The sequence below is a fragment of the Pempheris klunzingeri genome, chromosome 1 (assembly GCF_042242105.1).
Source record: "Pempheris klunzingeri isolate RE-2024b chromosome 1, fPemKlu1.hap1, whole genome shotgun sequence".
Classification (NCBI taxonomy): Eukaryota; Metazoa; Chordata; class Actinopteri; order Acropomatiformes; family Pempheridae; genus Pempheris; species Pempheris klunzingeri.
Window position 1 is genome coordinate 15,323,680 of NC_092012.1, and position 17,667 is coordinate 15,341,346.

At 41.5% G+C, this 17,667-nt stretch overlaps 1 protein-coding gene across 1 annotated transcript; it reads left to right on the forward strand.

Moving 5' to 3' along the window:
• The first annotated feature begins 336 nt into the window (after positions 1-336).
• dhx38 (DEAH (Asp-Glu-Ala-His) box polypeptide 38) lies at positions 337-17,145 on the forward strand. The gene is made up of 27 exons (XM_070845517.1): positions 337-595; positions 991-1,319; positions 1,921-2,126; positions 2,471-2,623; positions 2,730-2,892; positions 3,458-3,576; positions 3,669-3,745; positions 3,856-4,011; positions 4,148-4,309; positions 4,507-4,614; positions 5,124-5,248; positions 5,356-5,493; positions 5,648-5,834; positions 6,622-6,807; positions 7,005-7,145; positions 7,553-7,663; positions 7,949-8,065; positions 8,153-8,260; positions 8,381-8,493; positions 9,678-9,886; positions 11,170-11,324; positions 12,062-12,217; positions 12,577-12,711; positions 13,127-13,252; positions 13,343-13,438; positions 14,208-14,326; positions 16,632-17,145. Exons 2-27 carry the CDS (start codon positions 994-996, stop codon positions 16,711-16,713), a joined length of 3,774 nt encoding a protein of 1,257 aa, XP_070701618.1. The 5' UTR covers positions 337-595; positions 991-993; the 3' UTR covers positions 16,714-17,145.
• The last annotated feature ends 522 nt before the right edge of the window (positions 17,146-17,667 follow it).

Here is a 17,667-nt window from a genome sequence, read left to right on the forward strand (position 1 = left end):
CTAATGATGATTTGTAATGATGTTGTTTATTACCTATTGAAAGTTATGGGCTTCTAAGGCTGGAGGGATTTGTAGTTGTTGAATTTACTTTTATTTGGAAAAGTTTAACATTTCCGGGACACTCTGTTTTTACAATTAATGTTTATATCAGCCAGCTAGCTTTTCGATTTAGTAGATGCTTTCTCTCACATTTATTGTTCACATTTACAGGCCGTTGTTTGATTTCTGCTGTGCTTTATCCTGTGTGGTTGTAGGAGTCTGGTGCATACAGGCCACTCCTCTCCCTCTGTTAACACAACCCGTTTAAATAAAGTTTTAAGAATTGTGGGATTGCAATGGCGGCTCCGTTGTCGGTAAACATACGCGTTGTGTTTACGAAAACCCGCAGTCTAAATATTTCCCAGTGACAGCCACGGGTCCCTTATTTTCTGGACTACTTTCACCACCATTAGTTGGCCTAAAATGTTTAACTTGATGTGAGAGTTTCTGTATTTTAAAGCCCAAAAGACACGCGGCAGTTGTCCGCAGTTTGCCGCTCAGTGTTGTCAGGACCTGCTAGCTAGTAGTCTAGCTAAGGCTAGCTGCTCTGTCTGAGGTACGTAGCTTAATTGTTTCATTTCATTTCATATTAGTGGTATCAAACAAGAGGCAATGTAACAATTTTACTCACTTACTAATGCCACTAACCTCATTTGCGACCTCGGACTAACACGCTAAATGTTGAGGCCACAAATGTGCTAATGTTGATCAAAAAAGTGCTAAATGTGTATCCATATATTAATGAGTTTAGACTGTATAAGGAAGATATCAGTGTCGCGTTCTTTGTATTTTTTTAAATTAATTTTTAATGATGAAAACAGTCGTTAGTTTCAGCTCTAGTTAAGTCAAACGCTGAAACAATAACTGAGTCGATGCTCTGTACAGGTGTCGTCACGAGCAAATGTTTTTTAGCTTTACACATTTTCACCATGTGTCATTGTTTCCCCTCAGATAATGGATGACGATGTGTCCATGCATAGACTGGAGGGGTCTGATCCAGCAGCTCAAGTCGGCGGACTGATAGTAAAGAAGAAGAGTGCTGCAGCAGAGCCCCATGTCTTTCGGGCTCCCACTCCCCGCACCTCCTTGCTGGGCTTGGATCTGCTGGCAGCCCAGAAGAGGAGGGAGCGTGAGACCAAGGAGCAGGCAGATGATGGTGGCGATGACAGAAGTAGGAAGAAGTCAAAGGTTTCTTCTTACAAGGACTGGGAGGAAGGTAAAAGTGACTCTGGGTCTGAAGAAGAGGATGATGATAAGAACAGAGGAGCTAAGAAGGAGAGGTAAGTGTCAGAGCTTCACTCAGGATAACTGATTGAAAATTATATATACATTAAAAATTACATAATAATTGCATGGAATTAAGGCAACGCTTAACTCTCATGTCTATGGAGAACATGACATAAACAAGACATGCAATAGAAAATGAATCAAGGCAAATAAAATATATTGTTTTATTTCATAATGCCACTTGAGAAAACTAAAATGGTGAAATACAAACTGCAGGAATTAAGTAAAAATGAAAAACTAAACTCCATGACTATGAAAAGTAGGACACTTTTTTCATAATTGGCTGAAAATATTTCACACAAAATTTTATTTGTCATTGTCAATATGATTATTTGTTTTTTATGATGTCTTGTTTTTTTTATATTGAATATCCTGAGTCTATCCATATGGACATCCCAGTTGGTATTTTTTTCTTTTCATCTTACTAAACCATTGAAAAATCAAACCAGGACAGTCAATTTGAGTCATTGTAAAAGATAAATAAACTTGGAACATTTACACTCCTTTCTTTTAAAGGAGTGTAATAGTTGTTTTCATAACTATTGTAGTGCACAAATACATACAGTATGACTAATGTGTAATATTCCATTTTAGTCTTGCTAGCAGGAAGTATCGTGTGACTGGCTCCGAGACGCCCTCAAACCCCGGCGGGGTCAGTGAGGAATTCCGACGCCGACACCAGCAGAGAGAGAAAGACAGACGTGAGCATGGAGTCTATGCCTCCTCCAAAGAGGACAGGAACCGAGAAAAAGAACGAGAAAGGAGCAGAGATAAAGGCAGAGACCGAAGGAATGAAAGAGGTGATTCTAAACATCACTCAGGTTACTTAGTCATATAGTAGTAATATTCATTTTTAATACAACTAGACTTTTGGATTTAGTCCAGCATCATTTATCAAATAAAAATTAAAAACATTTGCTGATAGTCTGTGAAAAGGAAGGATTTGCTTTGTTTACTTTGTCTGGCAACTTGTCATGGTTCAATATCTTGTAAATATTTTCATTTTCATTTCATTACTTAGTTTTTGTAAAATGGATCAAGTATTTGAAAAATGTTATTGGTAGATCACTCACTCAAAAAATAAAGCAAATTTGAGACCAGTCGTGGTTGTTGGGAGTAACTCTCTCCTGTCCTTGTCTATCAGATGAGCGAGAGGGCAGCCACAGCCGTGGCAGCAGCAGCAGCCGCTCAGAGCGCAGTGAGAGGAGTGAACGCTCACAGAGAGACGGCTGGTCCGATCGTATCAGCCGGGGGAGTAAGAGAGATGAACCCCAGACACCACAGCATCGGCCCAGAGGTAGTTTTCTTTTTCATTGATTTGCTCTTATTTCAATGTATCGTTTAGAATTGTCCTGTTCAAAAGATCTTAATTGGTTACCTAAACCTATTTGGTTTTTGCATAGATTCTTTCACACCCTCACGCTCCAACTGGGAAGAGGATGACAGTGGTTATGCCAGTTCACGGCACTCACAGTGGGAGTCTCCGTCCCCTGCCCCATCTCACAGAGAGTCGGATCGCTCAGAGCGAAGCCATCGCTCCAGCCGAGAGAGCGAGAGGAGGGACAGGTAAACGGCTGTCATTCATTTTACCGCACATTTTAACCCTCTAATCCAAAAGCCTTAGTTTTATTAAAAAACACTGTACTTAAAGTAGATAATGAAATTGTAATAACACACATACATGATGGTTCAATGCACTTGAGACTGACAAGAGACTGAAAATGAACAAAGACAAAAAAGAATTCCTCAGTAGTCTTAAAATATGTAAAGGAGATGGTTAATTCTCATTCATTTTTGTGCTGTGATATGATGGAAAATAAATAAATCACCTCCTCCTTTCATAAATCTTCTTTCATATAAAACTAATGTGAAGAATCATAAATGGTTTAACACTACTGTTACAACGTGTATTTGTGTTTGATTTCACAATATTTTTCAGTTACTTGATACATTGTCACATTGGATAGCAAAGTATTGTCATTACACCCCTGTTATATACTGTCATTTAGATATATCAGGCTTTCATGAATACTCACTGTAAGTTCTGCTCTTCATTCGACATGAACTGCTGAGCTTTTGAGAAACTAATGCTACGTGATATTTACCTAATGTCTGTCGTGTGTTTGCTTAGGTCCGTCAGAGGCCGTTACCCTGACGACACACCCCTGCCTACCCCATCCTACAAGTACAACGAGTGGGCCAATGACAGAAAGCATTTGGGTTCTACTCCTCGTTTATCACAAGGAAAAGGTACTGTTCTAAAACACAAGCCATTTTGTGCTCACATGCAAGATTTAGATACTGTATGCCTGGTAACATTTCTTATTCTGTATCCATTTCAGGTAGGAAGGAAGACGGTGAGGGAGGAATTATGTTTGATGATGAAAACGAGAAAGAGCAGTGGCAGGAGGACCAGAGGGTGAGTGACACAGTTACCCCTCATTTATGCCTCACAAAAACCATTAACTATTGTCTGCTTATGCACTTGTTTGTTCGTTTGTTTTTTTACATCTTTGACTGGTTTTGCAGCAAGCTGACAGAGACTGGTACATGATGGATGAAGGCTATGATGAGTTCCACAACCCTTTCACTTCCACCTCTGATGAATATATAAAGAAGAGAGAGCAGATCCTCCAGAAGCAGACTCAAAAAAGAATATCTGCGCAGAAACGACAGATCAATGAGGTACGACCACGGTGCTTCACATCAGCCTAATCAGAACTGTGTGTCTGTATGTACTGTATATGTGTGTTTTTTCCGTTGTTAGTGCATCCGTCTGTTTTTGGTATATGTTTGTAAAAGGGTGTGTTTCTTGTCTCAGGATAACGAGCGGTGGGAGACCAACCGTATGCTGACCAGTGGTGTGGTGCAGAGGTTGGAGGTGGATGAAGACTTTGAGGAAGACAATGCTGCCAAGGTTCACCTGCTGGTTCACAATCTGGTTCCTCCCTTTCTGGATGGAAGAATAGTTTTCACCAAGCAGGTAAACAAAACCTAAACAGTTGATGATCTAAGACCTGTAGTCACGAGTTACATAGTCACTACAGGTGACTAGGCCTGTAGACAAGTATTTAATAATGATTCAGTGCCTTACATGTCATATTTTTTGGCAGAACTGTACTCAAAAAGTTTGTTATTGGTCTAAATGTTTGTATGTGTGTGTTCGTTTTCCTTCTGTAGCCAGAGCCTGTCATCCCTGTGAAAGATGCTACCTCTGACATGGCAATCATCTCTCGTAAGGGCAGCCAGCTTGTCCGTAAACATCGTGAGCAGAAAGAGCGCAAGAAGGTTAGCTGGATTACTAACTAAAGCTAAGAACACAGTTTAGACAAAGTCAGAGAGCCGGTGAATGACCCTTGACCAGGGTTTATTGTGGGTCTGACACTGTATGAGTTTTGTATGAAAGTCATTTTCATCTGTAATATATAGTCATGATTGGGTTACTGTGAGATCTCTGAAATTCTTCTGTTCTCAATTGTGAAAGAATTCGAAAATAATTGTGGGGCAAAAGTTATTGCATTAACTCTTTTATAATGCAAGTAAATAAAATGTTAATGAGGTTTGCTGGTGATCACATGTCTCATTGATAATGCCAGTGATGTCTGACATCATAACTTCAGTAAATGATTTGGTAGTCGATGATGCCACCATCAGTGATCACAAGTTGACAAATGCAACACCAGATGCTTCATCATCTCCTCTGAGTGTTGAATGTGGATGAAATTGCAATCTGTGTGTGAGACTGAAGTTTTAATATTCATAATCATGTGATGTAATTGGAATAATTATGTTTTCAGGCACAGCACAAACACTGGGAATTGGCAGGCACCAAGTTGGGGGATATCATGGGGATCAAGAAGAAGGAGGATGAAGAGGGCTCTGCGGGCAAAGTGGTGGGCGAGGACGGCAAAGTAGACTACAGGTGACCAGACTGTTTGTGCAAAGTTTGGATCTAGATGACATTTCACAGTCTTTTTAATAATCCACTTGTCATATTAAGTTTTGGTGACTTTTGCCTCTGCCTTACAGAGCGGAGCAGAAATTTGCAGACCACATGAAAGAGAAGACGGAGGCCAGCAGTGAGTTTTCAAAGAAGAAGACCCTTCTGGAACAGAGACAGTACTTGCCTATTTTTGCTGTCAGACAGCAACTTCTTAACATCATAAGGTATTGATATCCCGATGATTCATCGCTGCCCTCGAATCCAATTCCATCTAAAATGTTTTTTTTTTCATTTTTACATCTCATCAAAACTGTGAAGAGTTATTCTTTGACTGTGTTAACACTTTGGCTGTTCCAATGTGTGCACTGGCATCTGCAGGGACAACAGCATAGTGATTGTTGTTGGGGAGACGGGCAGTGGGAAGACCACCCAGCTGACTCAGTACCTGCACGAAGATGGCTACACTAGCTATGGCATGGTGGGCTGTACTCAGCCCCGGAGAGTGGCAGCCATGAGTGTGGCCAAGAGAGTCAGTGAGGAGATCGGCACCAACCTCGGAGAGGAGGTGAGACAGCTGTCTGATGCATGAACAAATATTCACCACAGTTGGGAACACCAGCCCTACTGTTGCAAACCAGCAATCCTTGTGAACATCTAATGTGAATGAATTTGCTTTTGATGCCCTTAGTATTTATTTGATTATGTAGAAAACGGTTTTAGGAGTTCACTACATCTCTTGGACAAAGGAAAGTATGGGAAGATGAGTTTGAGTGAGGTAGAAGTTGTAGTATTTACAGAAAATCAAGAACTGAAAGACTCCTTCAGTTTGCCTTCGTTTTCAATTTCAAAGATGCATTTTAACTAATATGGTAAAACAGTAAATCCTGCCTGATGGCTCATGTAGTTGAACACCGACTTAAGACAAACAGGGCTACCATGTCCTTATATCTCCGCTATGCAGTTGTCTTTGATAGCTTTTGCTCTTCAGTATTTACTGTATTGTGTGATACCCAGTCTGAGGTCCTCTTTGTAGACTCATTAGTAAGCAAATAATGTGCTACACTGCCATCTAGTGGACAAAGGGAAAACATAACATGGGTTGGCGTCTTGGGGAGTCTGGGGAGCATAAAGCGCAAGAGCTGCTTAAATGTGAGGTAGATCTAGTCAAAAAAGGCTGGTACTGCAATCACCGGGATTAAGTAGCATTTTCTATTTTAATAAGATTTAATTAGTTTGTCTTTTTTGTAATGCCAATGCACATCATACAGTAGTTTTTTGTTTGCCTGTGAGCAAGTACTTGAAAAGTCTTTTACATTATTTTGAGTTGATCATTCTGAAACCGTTGCCTGCAGGTGGGCTACGCAATCCGTTTTGAGGACTGCACATCCGAGAAAACGTTGATAAAGTACATGACCGACGGTATCCTGCTTAGGGAGTCACTGAGGGAGTCCGACCTGGACCACTACAGTGCTGTTATCATGGACGAGGCTCATGAACGCTCCTTAAATACTGATGTGCTGTTTGGGCTGCTACGTGAGGTCAGTACACAACTACCTAACATCCATTAAATATGGATTTCTTTTTGTTATTTTCAAGACATACACATAACTGCATTAGCCGTGCACTGTATCTAAATAATAAATGACAGTGTAGTGTTGTCTCCTTTTCTGATTTCAGTGTTAGTACCCTATGATTTCTTTCAACCGTCTCTCCCCTGTCAACTCTTTCCTATCAGGTTGTATCTCGACGCACTGATCTGAAACTCATAGTTACCTCTGCAACTATGGACTCAGACAAGTTTGCTGCATTTTTCGGCAACGTACCCATATTCCACATTCCAGGAAGAACATTTCCTGTGGACATATTGTTCAGCAAGGTATGTTTCTCTTTCCGTTCTACTTTCACTTAAAGACACTTTCACTACATCCATAGTACGTTATTGCTGCTTGATCCATTTGCCAGCTTTATTATTATTATTCAGATGACATATTTTCTCAAAGCACAATCATCTTAAATTAGAATTAAATCTTGAACCTTTAAAGTATCTTTAACCTTAAGAAAAGTCTTTTTGCCAGACATGAGCACAGTAAAATGATGTTTCACACTCATATTTCACTACAATACACAGCTTTCAATGTATCAAATATCCTATAGACAGTAAATATACTGTGTAAATTGACTTTACTGTTGTGTCAGAGTGCTATGAATTATGTTTTGGTTGTGGGGTCATTTCAGTGGTTTGGTTTTGTGTCTGACTGATTTGTTGTGTCTTGTGCTTTGTAGACTCCTCAGGAGGACTACGTGGAGGCAGCAGTAAAGCAGGCCCTGCAGATTCACCTCAGTGGGCTGATAGGAGACATCCTCATCTTCATGCCTGGTCAGGAGGATATTGAGGTGAGAAACATGGCTGCTATTATCACTCAAATTGTTGTTGCATATGAATTTTGGCATAAAGGACCGTGATCTAAGTTACCTGTACCTGAGGTGCTGTATAGATGAAGTTTTTGTGATTTTTTTCCCCCTTTCAAGACATAAAAGCCCAGTTTCTAAAAATGTTAGCACAAATATTTTCTCAGCCATTGAAATTCTGTTTTCAACCCTTTTTTCACGTCTTGTGTAAATTATTAGTGTTTACCCACAAAAATGATTGATGCATATGGTATTTCCTTATCCTTGCAGGTGACGTCGGATCAGATCGTGGAGCGGTTGGAGGACCTGGAAAATGCTCCTGCTCTGGCCGTGTTGCCCATCTACTCCCAGCTGCCCTCTGACCTCCAGGCCAAGATCTTCCAGAAGGTTTGTATCTGTAACTGTCTATGATATACCTCCAATAAATATACGCAAGAAAACAAAGCTAACTGATTTTAATTCATCCTCTGCTAGGCTCCAGATGGTGTGAGGAAATGCATTGTTGCTACCAACATCGCTGAGACCTCCCTCACTGTGGATGGAATCATGTTTGTCGTGGATTCAGGATACTGCAAACTTAAGGTACTCCAAGGCCTCAATCACATAGTATAAATACTTTGTACACACTGCAGTTCTTGAAAGGTCCTTTCCCTGTGTACAAGTTTAAACCAGTAGGATACTATTTTTGTTTTACTCCAACAGGTTTTCAATCCTCGCATTGGAATGGATGCTCTGCAGGTTTATCCCATCAGCCAGGCTAATGCCAACCAGCGTTCTGGCAGAGCAGGGCGCACAGGACCAGGGCAGTGTTACAGGTAACGTCCTCTGCATACGTATGTCTTCAACACACAGCCAAAAAACACATGTGTACACCCACAAACAGTGTTGATGCCATATTCTGGTTCCTGCAAAGCTGCTGCAAAGTCCTCCGATCCTACAAAAGGGAGTATACGTTCATTTGGAACATACAGGAATTTCCCAATCTGGTTTCTATCTTAGTTCACATTCAGAAATAAACCACCTGAATATGTTTCTCTCCCATATTTTGTTTTAGATCAGTGCCATCCTCAGATGGTTTGCTCGGGGCTCTAAATGTGTGACATGATCATACTTCTAAGACCGTCAGAGGCAGGAAGAGATAAATAGGGCCAGAACCTTGATCTCCAGAGGATTTCATGCAGTGTAACTCTGTTTATCGCAGGGAAACGTGCCACAATCACCATCTGTCAAATGTTTTCACTTGACCCCTCCTCCTTTTGCCACATTTACTTACTACTACATGGACACTCATAGGGTGATGCATTTTGCATTGCTAATGAACTAGGATACTTACGAAAGCCCACATATTCCTGGATTAATCCTGCCCACCTGCTCTAACACACGAGCTCAGACGAATCTATGAGGAATCAGTTTTGGAAAAGCTTTACACCAAGTACAGTCAAGGTGTTAGTGGCTGTGGATATTTGTATGTGTTGGAGAGCAGACAGAGTGAGTCACGCTGGTTTTCTCCGCTTGCGTGGAGAATTCCCCACTCAAAGAACCTATTAGCTGTGACTGCAGGCATGCACTCACAAGCTGAAAACCTCCATATACATTCAAATCATTTTGTAATTATAAACCCGCATGTAAGACAGCGGTAATTGTTGAGAGCTTTGTTAAGTCAGGCCCTTTTCTTAAACTCTGGCTCTGGATGTTTCCTTAAATAAACTATAGCTTTCTGAATTTTCCTCTGCAGCGGATCTACATCTAGTGCTCACTGCATGTCTGCATGCAACAGAGAACAAAATAATTCACATCAGTGTCACATTACAAGATCCAGAGGAGCATATTCCTAATTGCGCTCTCCCTGTCGGTGCAACATGTCCGTTTACATCATAACTAAACAAGAATATACAAACCTCTTTACATTTTTCCTGTTAAAAATATGATTTTACTGTGATATCATTCTTGTGGTTCCCACACTCACTATGTCTGTCTCTGTTCCCTACTCTCTGTCCAGGCTCTACACTCAGAGCGCCTATAAGAATGAGATGCTGACTACAACCATACCAGAGATCCAGAGGACCAACCTGGCCAATGTAGTCCTGCTGTTGAAGTCTCTGGGTGTTCAGGATTTGCTCCTCTTCCACTTCATGGATCCACCACCTGAGGATAACATGCTCAACTCCATGTACCAACTCTGGATCTTGGGAGCTCTGGACAACACAGGTAAAACCGTAATAAATCTACCAAAACTCAGTACCTTAGATTTTAACTGCTCTCTGGTCAGTTCAGTAAGTTTTATCAAAAAATTATCAGTGACCTACATTCAGTTTTGTATGTATCTGAAAACAGTCTGAACTGGTTGTATTATTATAAGGTCAAAATAGTCCATCAGTAAATGCAGAATCTTTTAGTTTAAGTTTACTTCACATTTACTAATTATTTTCTCTAGTAATAGTTTGATCTGCAAAATATGACTAAAATGTGTAAAATGTCCACCACAAGTCTGTAGATCACATGGTCATGTTTTCAACATTTGTCCGACCAACAGTTGAAAACTGTCAAAACAAGCAATTATTTACACTTGAGAAGCCATTTTTGGAAAAAAAGTTGTTTTGTCAGCTCATCATTGCTCATCTAATTTAAACAATAGATTAAAACTCATCCATCATGTATTAATTAATATCATGCAAAGTATCCTAATCATATGTTACCAGAATCAGTTTTCTTTTCCCTGCCTTTAGTATTTGGCCTAGACCGGCCTGGTATACATTAGGGCCAAACAACATAAATCATCCTCCTTTTCAGATGAGGATGAAGCTGTGACAGAGGATACTGGGTATTTGTTGTATTTCCCCCTCAGTGCTGCTTTGAGCTGCTCCATAGTGATGCTGACACCACAAACACAGGCGGGAGACTGGCTGTTAATAAAGGACGCTGGGGTGATGATGCAGACTCTGCAAACAGGCCTGGAGGAGGTAGTTGTGAGGTTTAGCCAGTGGAGTAATTGCCTAGTAACTGATCCTGTGTTTGATTTGAGTCGTCGGGTCTCATTTCTGTCTCATCCTTAGCCAGATTCCAGGGGATTTAGGGATTTCAGGATAAGGAGGGACTTTTGATGATTCCCTGTATGGTGTGTTAACAGCAGATTATCTCTGATTAAGGCTTACCTGCCCCAAACTGGCTGCTCTGCTTCTCTGCCTTTCCTCCTCATAAGCTTCTTAGACTCTGTCGTCTAATCATTTAAATCAGAACCGGCAAAGTTTTTGATCTCACTCTTTTTTTTTTTCTGTACAAGTATTCTCAACTGTCAGCAGTTCATCCTCTCTCACGGTGACAGACAAATAAGTGTCACATTACGCTGGCTTCTCCATCACGCCAGCAGGCTTTTGATTGAAAAGAAGCTTATCACTCGTCTTGTGCTCGTCCCTCTTGCATTCTTCATGTCTCTTGCACTTTTATATTCTTCGTGTGTGACCTTGTAATTGTGTTCTTACTTGTCCTTTCAGGTTCTTTGACACCGACGGGGCGCCTGATGGTAGAGTTTCCCCTTGACCCTGCCCTCTCCAAGATGCTGATTGTGTCCTGTGACATGGGCTGCAGCGCTGACATCCTTATCATCGTCTCCATGCTGTCTGTGCCGGCTATCTTCTACAGACCTAAGGTATGTTTCATTTGGTACACTTACAGCAGAACTGAAACACCTTCTGTTTATTATCAACTTAGGTTTATTTGTAATTTCTTTTAAGAATTAATTTGTTTTTCGTGTATTTTGTTGTGTTAAAGTGGTTATAATCCACATTTTTACATGAACAATGGGCCCCATGACTTCTTGTATTTGAAAGGTGTTTGTAGTGATGAACACACAGAGAATTATCGCTCAAATCTGCAGTTCCCCTCAGCTCTGTGGAGCATTTCAGTCATTTCAGCTGTTTATTTTGGTTTTCCAGCCCTTAAATTTACTGTTCTACCTCACTGTCACAGCACCCGCTGTAGCAGGCAGTTGTTTTAATGAAAAAGCTCTAAAAATCCACTGGAGCATTTAGCAGCTAAAGAGGAATTAGTTGAGACCAAAAACAGAGCTAAAAGCAGACTGACTATTGGACCTACATTCGCAAGGTGACCAGACACTTGACTCCAAATGAATGTTAATGTTGCTCCATAACTGCTGGATGTGCAAATATGCAACTGTTTGCTAACAAATTTGCCAAATCAGCTTAAAAGATGATGATACTGTGTTCAGAGCTTTCTGCTGCGTGGCCAAAAAAGTTGCATTTTTAAATACTGCATTTAATAATTCACATTTAAATGCATAAAATAATTTGTTTGTGAAGTACAATATTCCACAATGGAACACTGATATGTGATATATGGGAAAACTTGACCTGTGTCTCTCTGCAGGGTCGTGAAGAGGAGAGTGACCAGGTGAGGGAGAAGTTTTCAGTCCCAGAGAGCGACCATCTCACCTACCTTAACGTCTACATGCAGTGGAAGAACAACAACTACTCCAGTGTCTGGTGCAACGAGCACTTCATCCACACAAAGGCCATGCGCAAGGTCAGACTCCCGCTGCTTAAGCTGTTCTCTCTCTTCAGACCCTGTGGCCCTGGATGGAAACCTGTCATTCAGCTTTCTCTTGAATTCCAGCACATTTAAGATGTGTTGGAACATCATGTGAAAAATCGGATTCGGGTCTTGTGAGGCCTGTTCAATATCCTGCTGAATGGTTTTTAAATGTAGTGATTAAAAGACAGCAAATAGTGATATTTCAAGATTCAAGATCAACTTTATTGCCATTCCGGCTATATACAGGACAAGTGCACAGCAGAATGCATCTGACTGATGAATTTTTTTGTTGGTAGTTTTCAGCGAGGTTCCACTTCCAATATATATATATATATATTTCTTTTGTGTAGGTGCGTGAGGTGCGCTCCCAGTTGAAGGACATCATGGTGCAGCAAAGGATGAACCTGGTTTCCTGCGGGTCAGACTGGGACATCATCAGAAAGTGCATCTGTGCTGCTTACTTCCACCAAGCTGCCAAGCTCAAGGTACTTTGTGTGCTCTGGGAATTCCTCAGTTAATATGTTACGCCTAGTGGCAACTGGTTGTGGCAGATTTATAGTAGCATAATTACAGAGTAGTGAAATATCCCTTCTGGCCTCACATTAATACAGCGCTAAAATCTGAAAGGGAATTTGAAATCATGACTATATAATCAAGGTTCTCCGCTTGACTTATGACTAGCCGGCTAACCCAAGCAATCTTAGCAGTGTCGGATATAATTCAGATTTATTTTCCTGCTGTCTAAGTCAGGTGGAGAAGCAAATTAACCCAGATTACCTTTGATCTGACCTTAAAGCGCGCCAACACACACACAGCACTCTACTCATGGGTCCCATTTCCCAATCCAGAAATTCAGAGTCGCACATTTAATTCGTTATTTATGCCTGTGTTTGCTCCCAGGGCATTGGTGAATATGTGAATGTGAGGACAGGCATGCCCTGTCACCTCCACCCCACCAGCTCCCTGTTTGGTATGGGCTACACTCCTGACTACATCATCTACCACGAGCTCGTCATGACCACCAAGGTAAAAAAGTCTGTCGGCTGCTAAACTAAGCAAGAAAACAATTAATGGCACATGCGTTGGTGATGTTTAACGTGTGCTTTGTGTTTGTAGGAGTACATGCAGTGCGTGACCGCAGTGGATGGAGAGTGGCTGGCAGAACTTGGGCCCATGTTTTACAGCATTAAACATGCGGGCAAAAGCAGACAGGTAAGGCAAGGCAAGGCTGGTACTTGCTCAGTGCGTATTAGAGAAATTCACAAGTATGTCGGCAGGAATGTCCACACGTTTGTGTACTTCTGGTCTGGAGCAGCGTGTGACAACTTTCTGATTTTTGGGACATGAGGAGATTAAATTGTATAAAAGAGGAAATCAGTTTTTTTTTTTTTTTTTAAGTCTAATGATAAAAAGAATTAGTTGCTGCAAAAATCATTTTTTCTGCTTTCCTGTCTTTTTGATCCTCTCATGACCCCTAATGTCCAGGAGCTTTAGTGGGGGTCCCAGCCCCCTGATTAGGAACCACGGTTTTAGACAGTTGTGTGCTCCCGATGTCTTTATGCCAATAGTTCGAGGAAGGTCTTTTCCTCTGTCAACATGTCAGTGCGCTGAAAATCAAGTCTATAAAGAAATGATTTTCCCAGTTTGCTGTGGGAGAACTTGACCTGCCTGCACTTTAGGCATGAGCTGGAGCACAGACTGTGAGCCAGGCCTTATCACCCGACTTCAGGCTGACTTCACTAATGCTCTTGAGGCTGAAAGGGATTCAAATCTCTGCAGCCAGCTTCCAAAATCTTATGGAAAGGCTTCCCAGAGGAGTGAAGACTATTATAGTAGCATATTAATGCCCATTGGATTTGAAATAAGATGTCAAAACAATCACATATGGCTGTAATGTTTGGGTCTCCACTTATTTCGGTACAGAATATAGTGTACCGTGTTTTTCTGTATACCCTCCTCATCTGTTGCGGTGCTCCTCCAGGAGAACCGTCGCCGGGCCAAGGAGGAGATCACCAACATGGAGGAGGAGATGTCCCTGGCTGAGGAGCAGCTGCGAGCGCGGCGTGATGAGCAGGAGAAGAAGAACACTGGCGGTGTTCGGTAAGTCAGCGACCATCTCTCCTCCTGTTGCCTCCTCATCACACATGGGCCTCTAACAATAGTTCCCCGTGGCCCTCATTCTCCATACAAAGTCAAGATAGAAACGTTTAATTTGCCTACCTCGCTGCCAATCCATATCTTCACCCCTCCCTTCCTCTCCTCCTCTCCCACTCTCTCTACTCCACCTCTCTCACTCTTCATGATGAGCTTTTCTCACCTCTGGTCCCTCCAGACGAGACAAAAAGAAATAATATTGACTCCTGGCTGACCCCCATTACTGCAGCAATTTAAATTGTGCCATAGCAGAGCAGAGAAAGGAGGGGAACGTTCAATTTCAAATTAGACCAAAAAATTAATTTCACACCCATCCGTGAGCTTTACAGAGAGAAATAGGTTATAAAGACAGATTTAAAAACAGGACTTCTCTTGTTAATTAATCAGCTGGTTTATCTCTTTGAGTTTGTGTGACCACGTCTGTGACAGATCTGTTGAAAATAATCACACTCGAGGTATGGGATTAAGAATTAGATTTAAGCAGAGGTAGCTGGATGTGTGATAATGAATGGCGTCGGCTCTCCTGGGCTCTTGGCTGCCTTTTGTCCTCCGGCAGGCCTCACAAGCGTCTCCTCTCTGAGTTCAGTGTGACCAGGATGAAGCATTTCGTCGGGTACACCTTCATGTGCCTGCCGCTTATCACCTGTCTCCCTGCTCGCCAGCACGGATCAGTGGTGTGAATTAGGAAAAGGCCCAGTCAGTTGTTTTGCGTATAAAAGTGGAACAGCGCAAGTTTTTTTTTTTTTTTCGGCCAGAAGAGCTAGAAGTGGGGGTCCGAGTGGCTCCATATGAAGCACTTAAAGGAAAATGCCTCAAAACTTAGCAACCATGTATACTTAGGACCTGCTACCAAACCTCGATAGTGACTGAAACGTGACTGTGGGGCCGAACAACGAAAGCTGTCAAGTAGATGAGGAGAAAATGTTTTCTGGTTCCAGCCTCTTGTGTCAGGATTTGTTACTTTTCTTTGTCGTCCATGACTGTAAATCTAATATCTTTTTTTGGACAGTTGATTGGAAAAAACCCAGACATTTTAAGAAGTCACTTTGGGGTTCAGGAAAGTGTGATGGGCATCATTCATTCACTATTTTCAGACATTTTATAGCTGTTGAAATAATCGTTAGTTGCAGCTTTATTGTCAAGTAGTAAAAGTTGGCACTGAATGAAGTTTCTGATCAGAACTATAACTTATTGGGAGACAGCTGCTTTTGTTGCGATATTTGACTTAAAAATGTTTTGTATTAATACCTGTTTGTATTCCTCAAGATAAAGTTTTCAGCCTTTGGTATCGAATTTGCACTGAAAAGAAACAAAAAAAAAATTATTTATAGATGTACTTTCTCATGATACCAGATTCTCAGGGTTCTGCTCTTTTCTGAATGGGTTGGAAATCAATTGGCAAACCTTTGGAACTTGCCTGAGTTGTGTAATCCATCACAAAGTGTATCCAATATGCCTTAATTTTTGTTAAAGTTGCAGTCCTGCTGTGTGCTAATGCAGTTTAGGTACACATTCATTGGATAACTCCACATGTTGTCCAATAAACTAAAAATGTCGCTGAAATAAATGAATGCAGATGTGATCAATTAAACAACACTTTAACAGCTTTGAGATTTTCTGACTGTAGAGATTCTTGGATTAGCTGGAAAAATATATTCTTCTTTCTAAAACACAGCAGCAGGGTTTGCTATGTGTATGTAAATTCAGTTTTAGTTTTAGTGAACGGTCTAAAACACGTAAAACTAATGGTTGTAGTCCTTTAACACCCTGTAGAGGCAAAGCTGTGTTCAAATCCAGTAAGCACTCCACATTTTTACATGGTCCACCTACTTCTACACACAGCACACTGTCCTCATTTGTGTGCGTTGCTGTTACAAAGCTACCAGCAGCTAGTGTATTGAGGGAAGCGCAACAGTTTCTCCTGAGGTGATCAGAGAGACGGGGACACAGTGACAGAAGGGGGTTATGGCCTGATGGTTGTAATTGCTGTGTGTGTGTGTGTGTGTGAGTGAGTGAGAGGAAGACGAGGGATGTGTGGGCAGTGTCAGGGTGTCACGCTGCTGTAATTAAAGATGATAGATTTGCTGTCAGAGGCGTCAGGCTCTACTTCCCAGCACTCTTCACGGAGACACCAGCCAGCCTTTTCACTCTCCTTCAGTCCTGCTGCTTTCATGTTCACATTCAGGTCCTCCTCACCTTCAGTCTTTTTAAACACTAAACTTGTCTTCCCGCTGATTTTTCTCTGATTCAGGGGACTGAAAATCTGCACACCGGGAAGAAAAGACGAGGCCCCCATGACACCCAGACGCACCCCTGCTCGCTTTGGACTGTAGAACACCCCCTTGAGGATCAAGCCAACCAACCAACCAACCATGTAGGCTCTGCTAGACTCATTATCATCCAGACCTGGACCACTACAGCACAAGCAAGCACATTTGAACTCCCAGCTGCCATTTGTCCCTCCCAGCATGGCCACAATCACCTGCAGTTCACACACATACCACTAGAGTGAGAACTTGTATAAGGCACAAGACTCAAAGACGAGCCAGGTCCATCAAAATGCCTCCCTCTACCTTTATCAGCCAATAGCTGTTTCCATGATACGTTTTAAGGAATAAAGAATGACAGTTTCTTTTGTATATTCCATATTTATTTATGGTCAGTGCTGAGAAATGATTTTAAAGATCTCGCTACAGCAATTTTACCTGAGCTAGAAACATTTAATTTTCTATGGTCAATCCTGAGAGTATTGCCAGAGGGAAACTGATAAATTGTGAGCTAATTTACTTGTTAGCATGTCTTTGTGTCCTTGCATTTACTAGTTCTTGTACTCTTGTGGCTTAAACAGCGCGTGTGCCACCATGAAGTGCTCCTCTACAGACTGAAGCGCTATTCTAACTGTACTTAAGGCATGAGTGTCTTCAGACTCTAGAGTTGTATTGTAATACCCCCTAATACACACCCACACGCACGGAACACACTCATGCAGGCTAAAGCAATTGACCTTTTTCTACTTTCTGCTAACCTTGTTCCAACAATGTAATGTACAACAGTTTTGCTTCATACAAAACATTATCACAATGGATTAAACATCAGCTGTTTTATTTTCATTGTCCTTGTGTTCAAAATAGCGCAGCTTCCTTTGTGGTTTTTCCTCTCGATAAATGATTCAAAATGTCTTTTAAATGGGTGAATTTGTTCGTTGACGTACGCCCTCTTCTGCCATCTATCAGATTCTGCAGATCAGAATATCATGCATCTTCACACAGACTGGTCTATCTGTAACA

Excerpts from the sequence above, each read along its gene's own strand:
- dhx38 (XM_070845517.1), top strand. The coding sequence starts at position 994 with ATGGATGACGATGTGTCCATGCATAGACTGGAGGGGTCTGATCCAGCA. Across the intron at positions 5,494-5,647 it reads CAACTTCTTAACATCATAAG|GGACAACAGCATAGTGATTG; the intron begins GTATTGATATCC and ends TGGCATCTGCAG. Across the intron at positions 6,808-7,004 it reads TGTTTGGGCTGCTACGTGAG|GTTGTATCTCGACGCACTGA; the intron begins GTCAGTACACAA and ends CTTTCCTATCAG.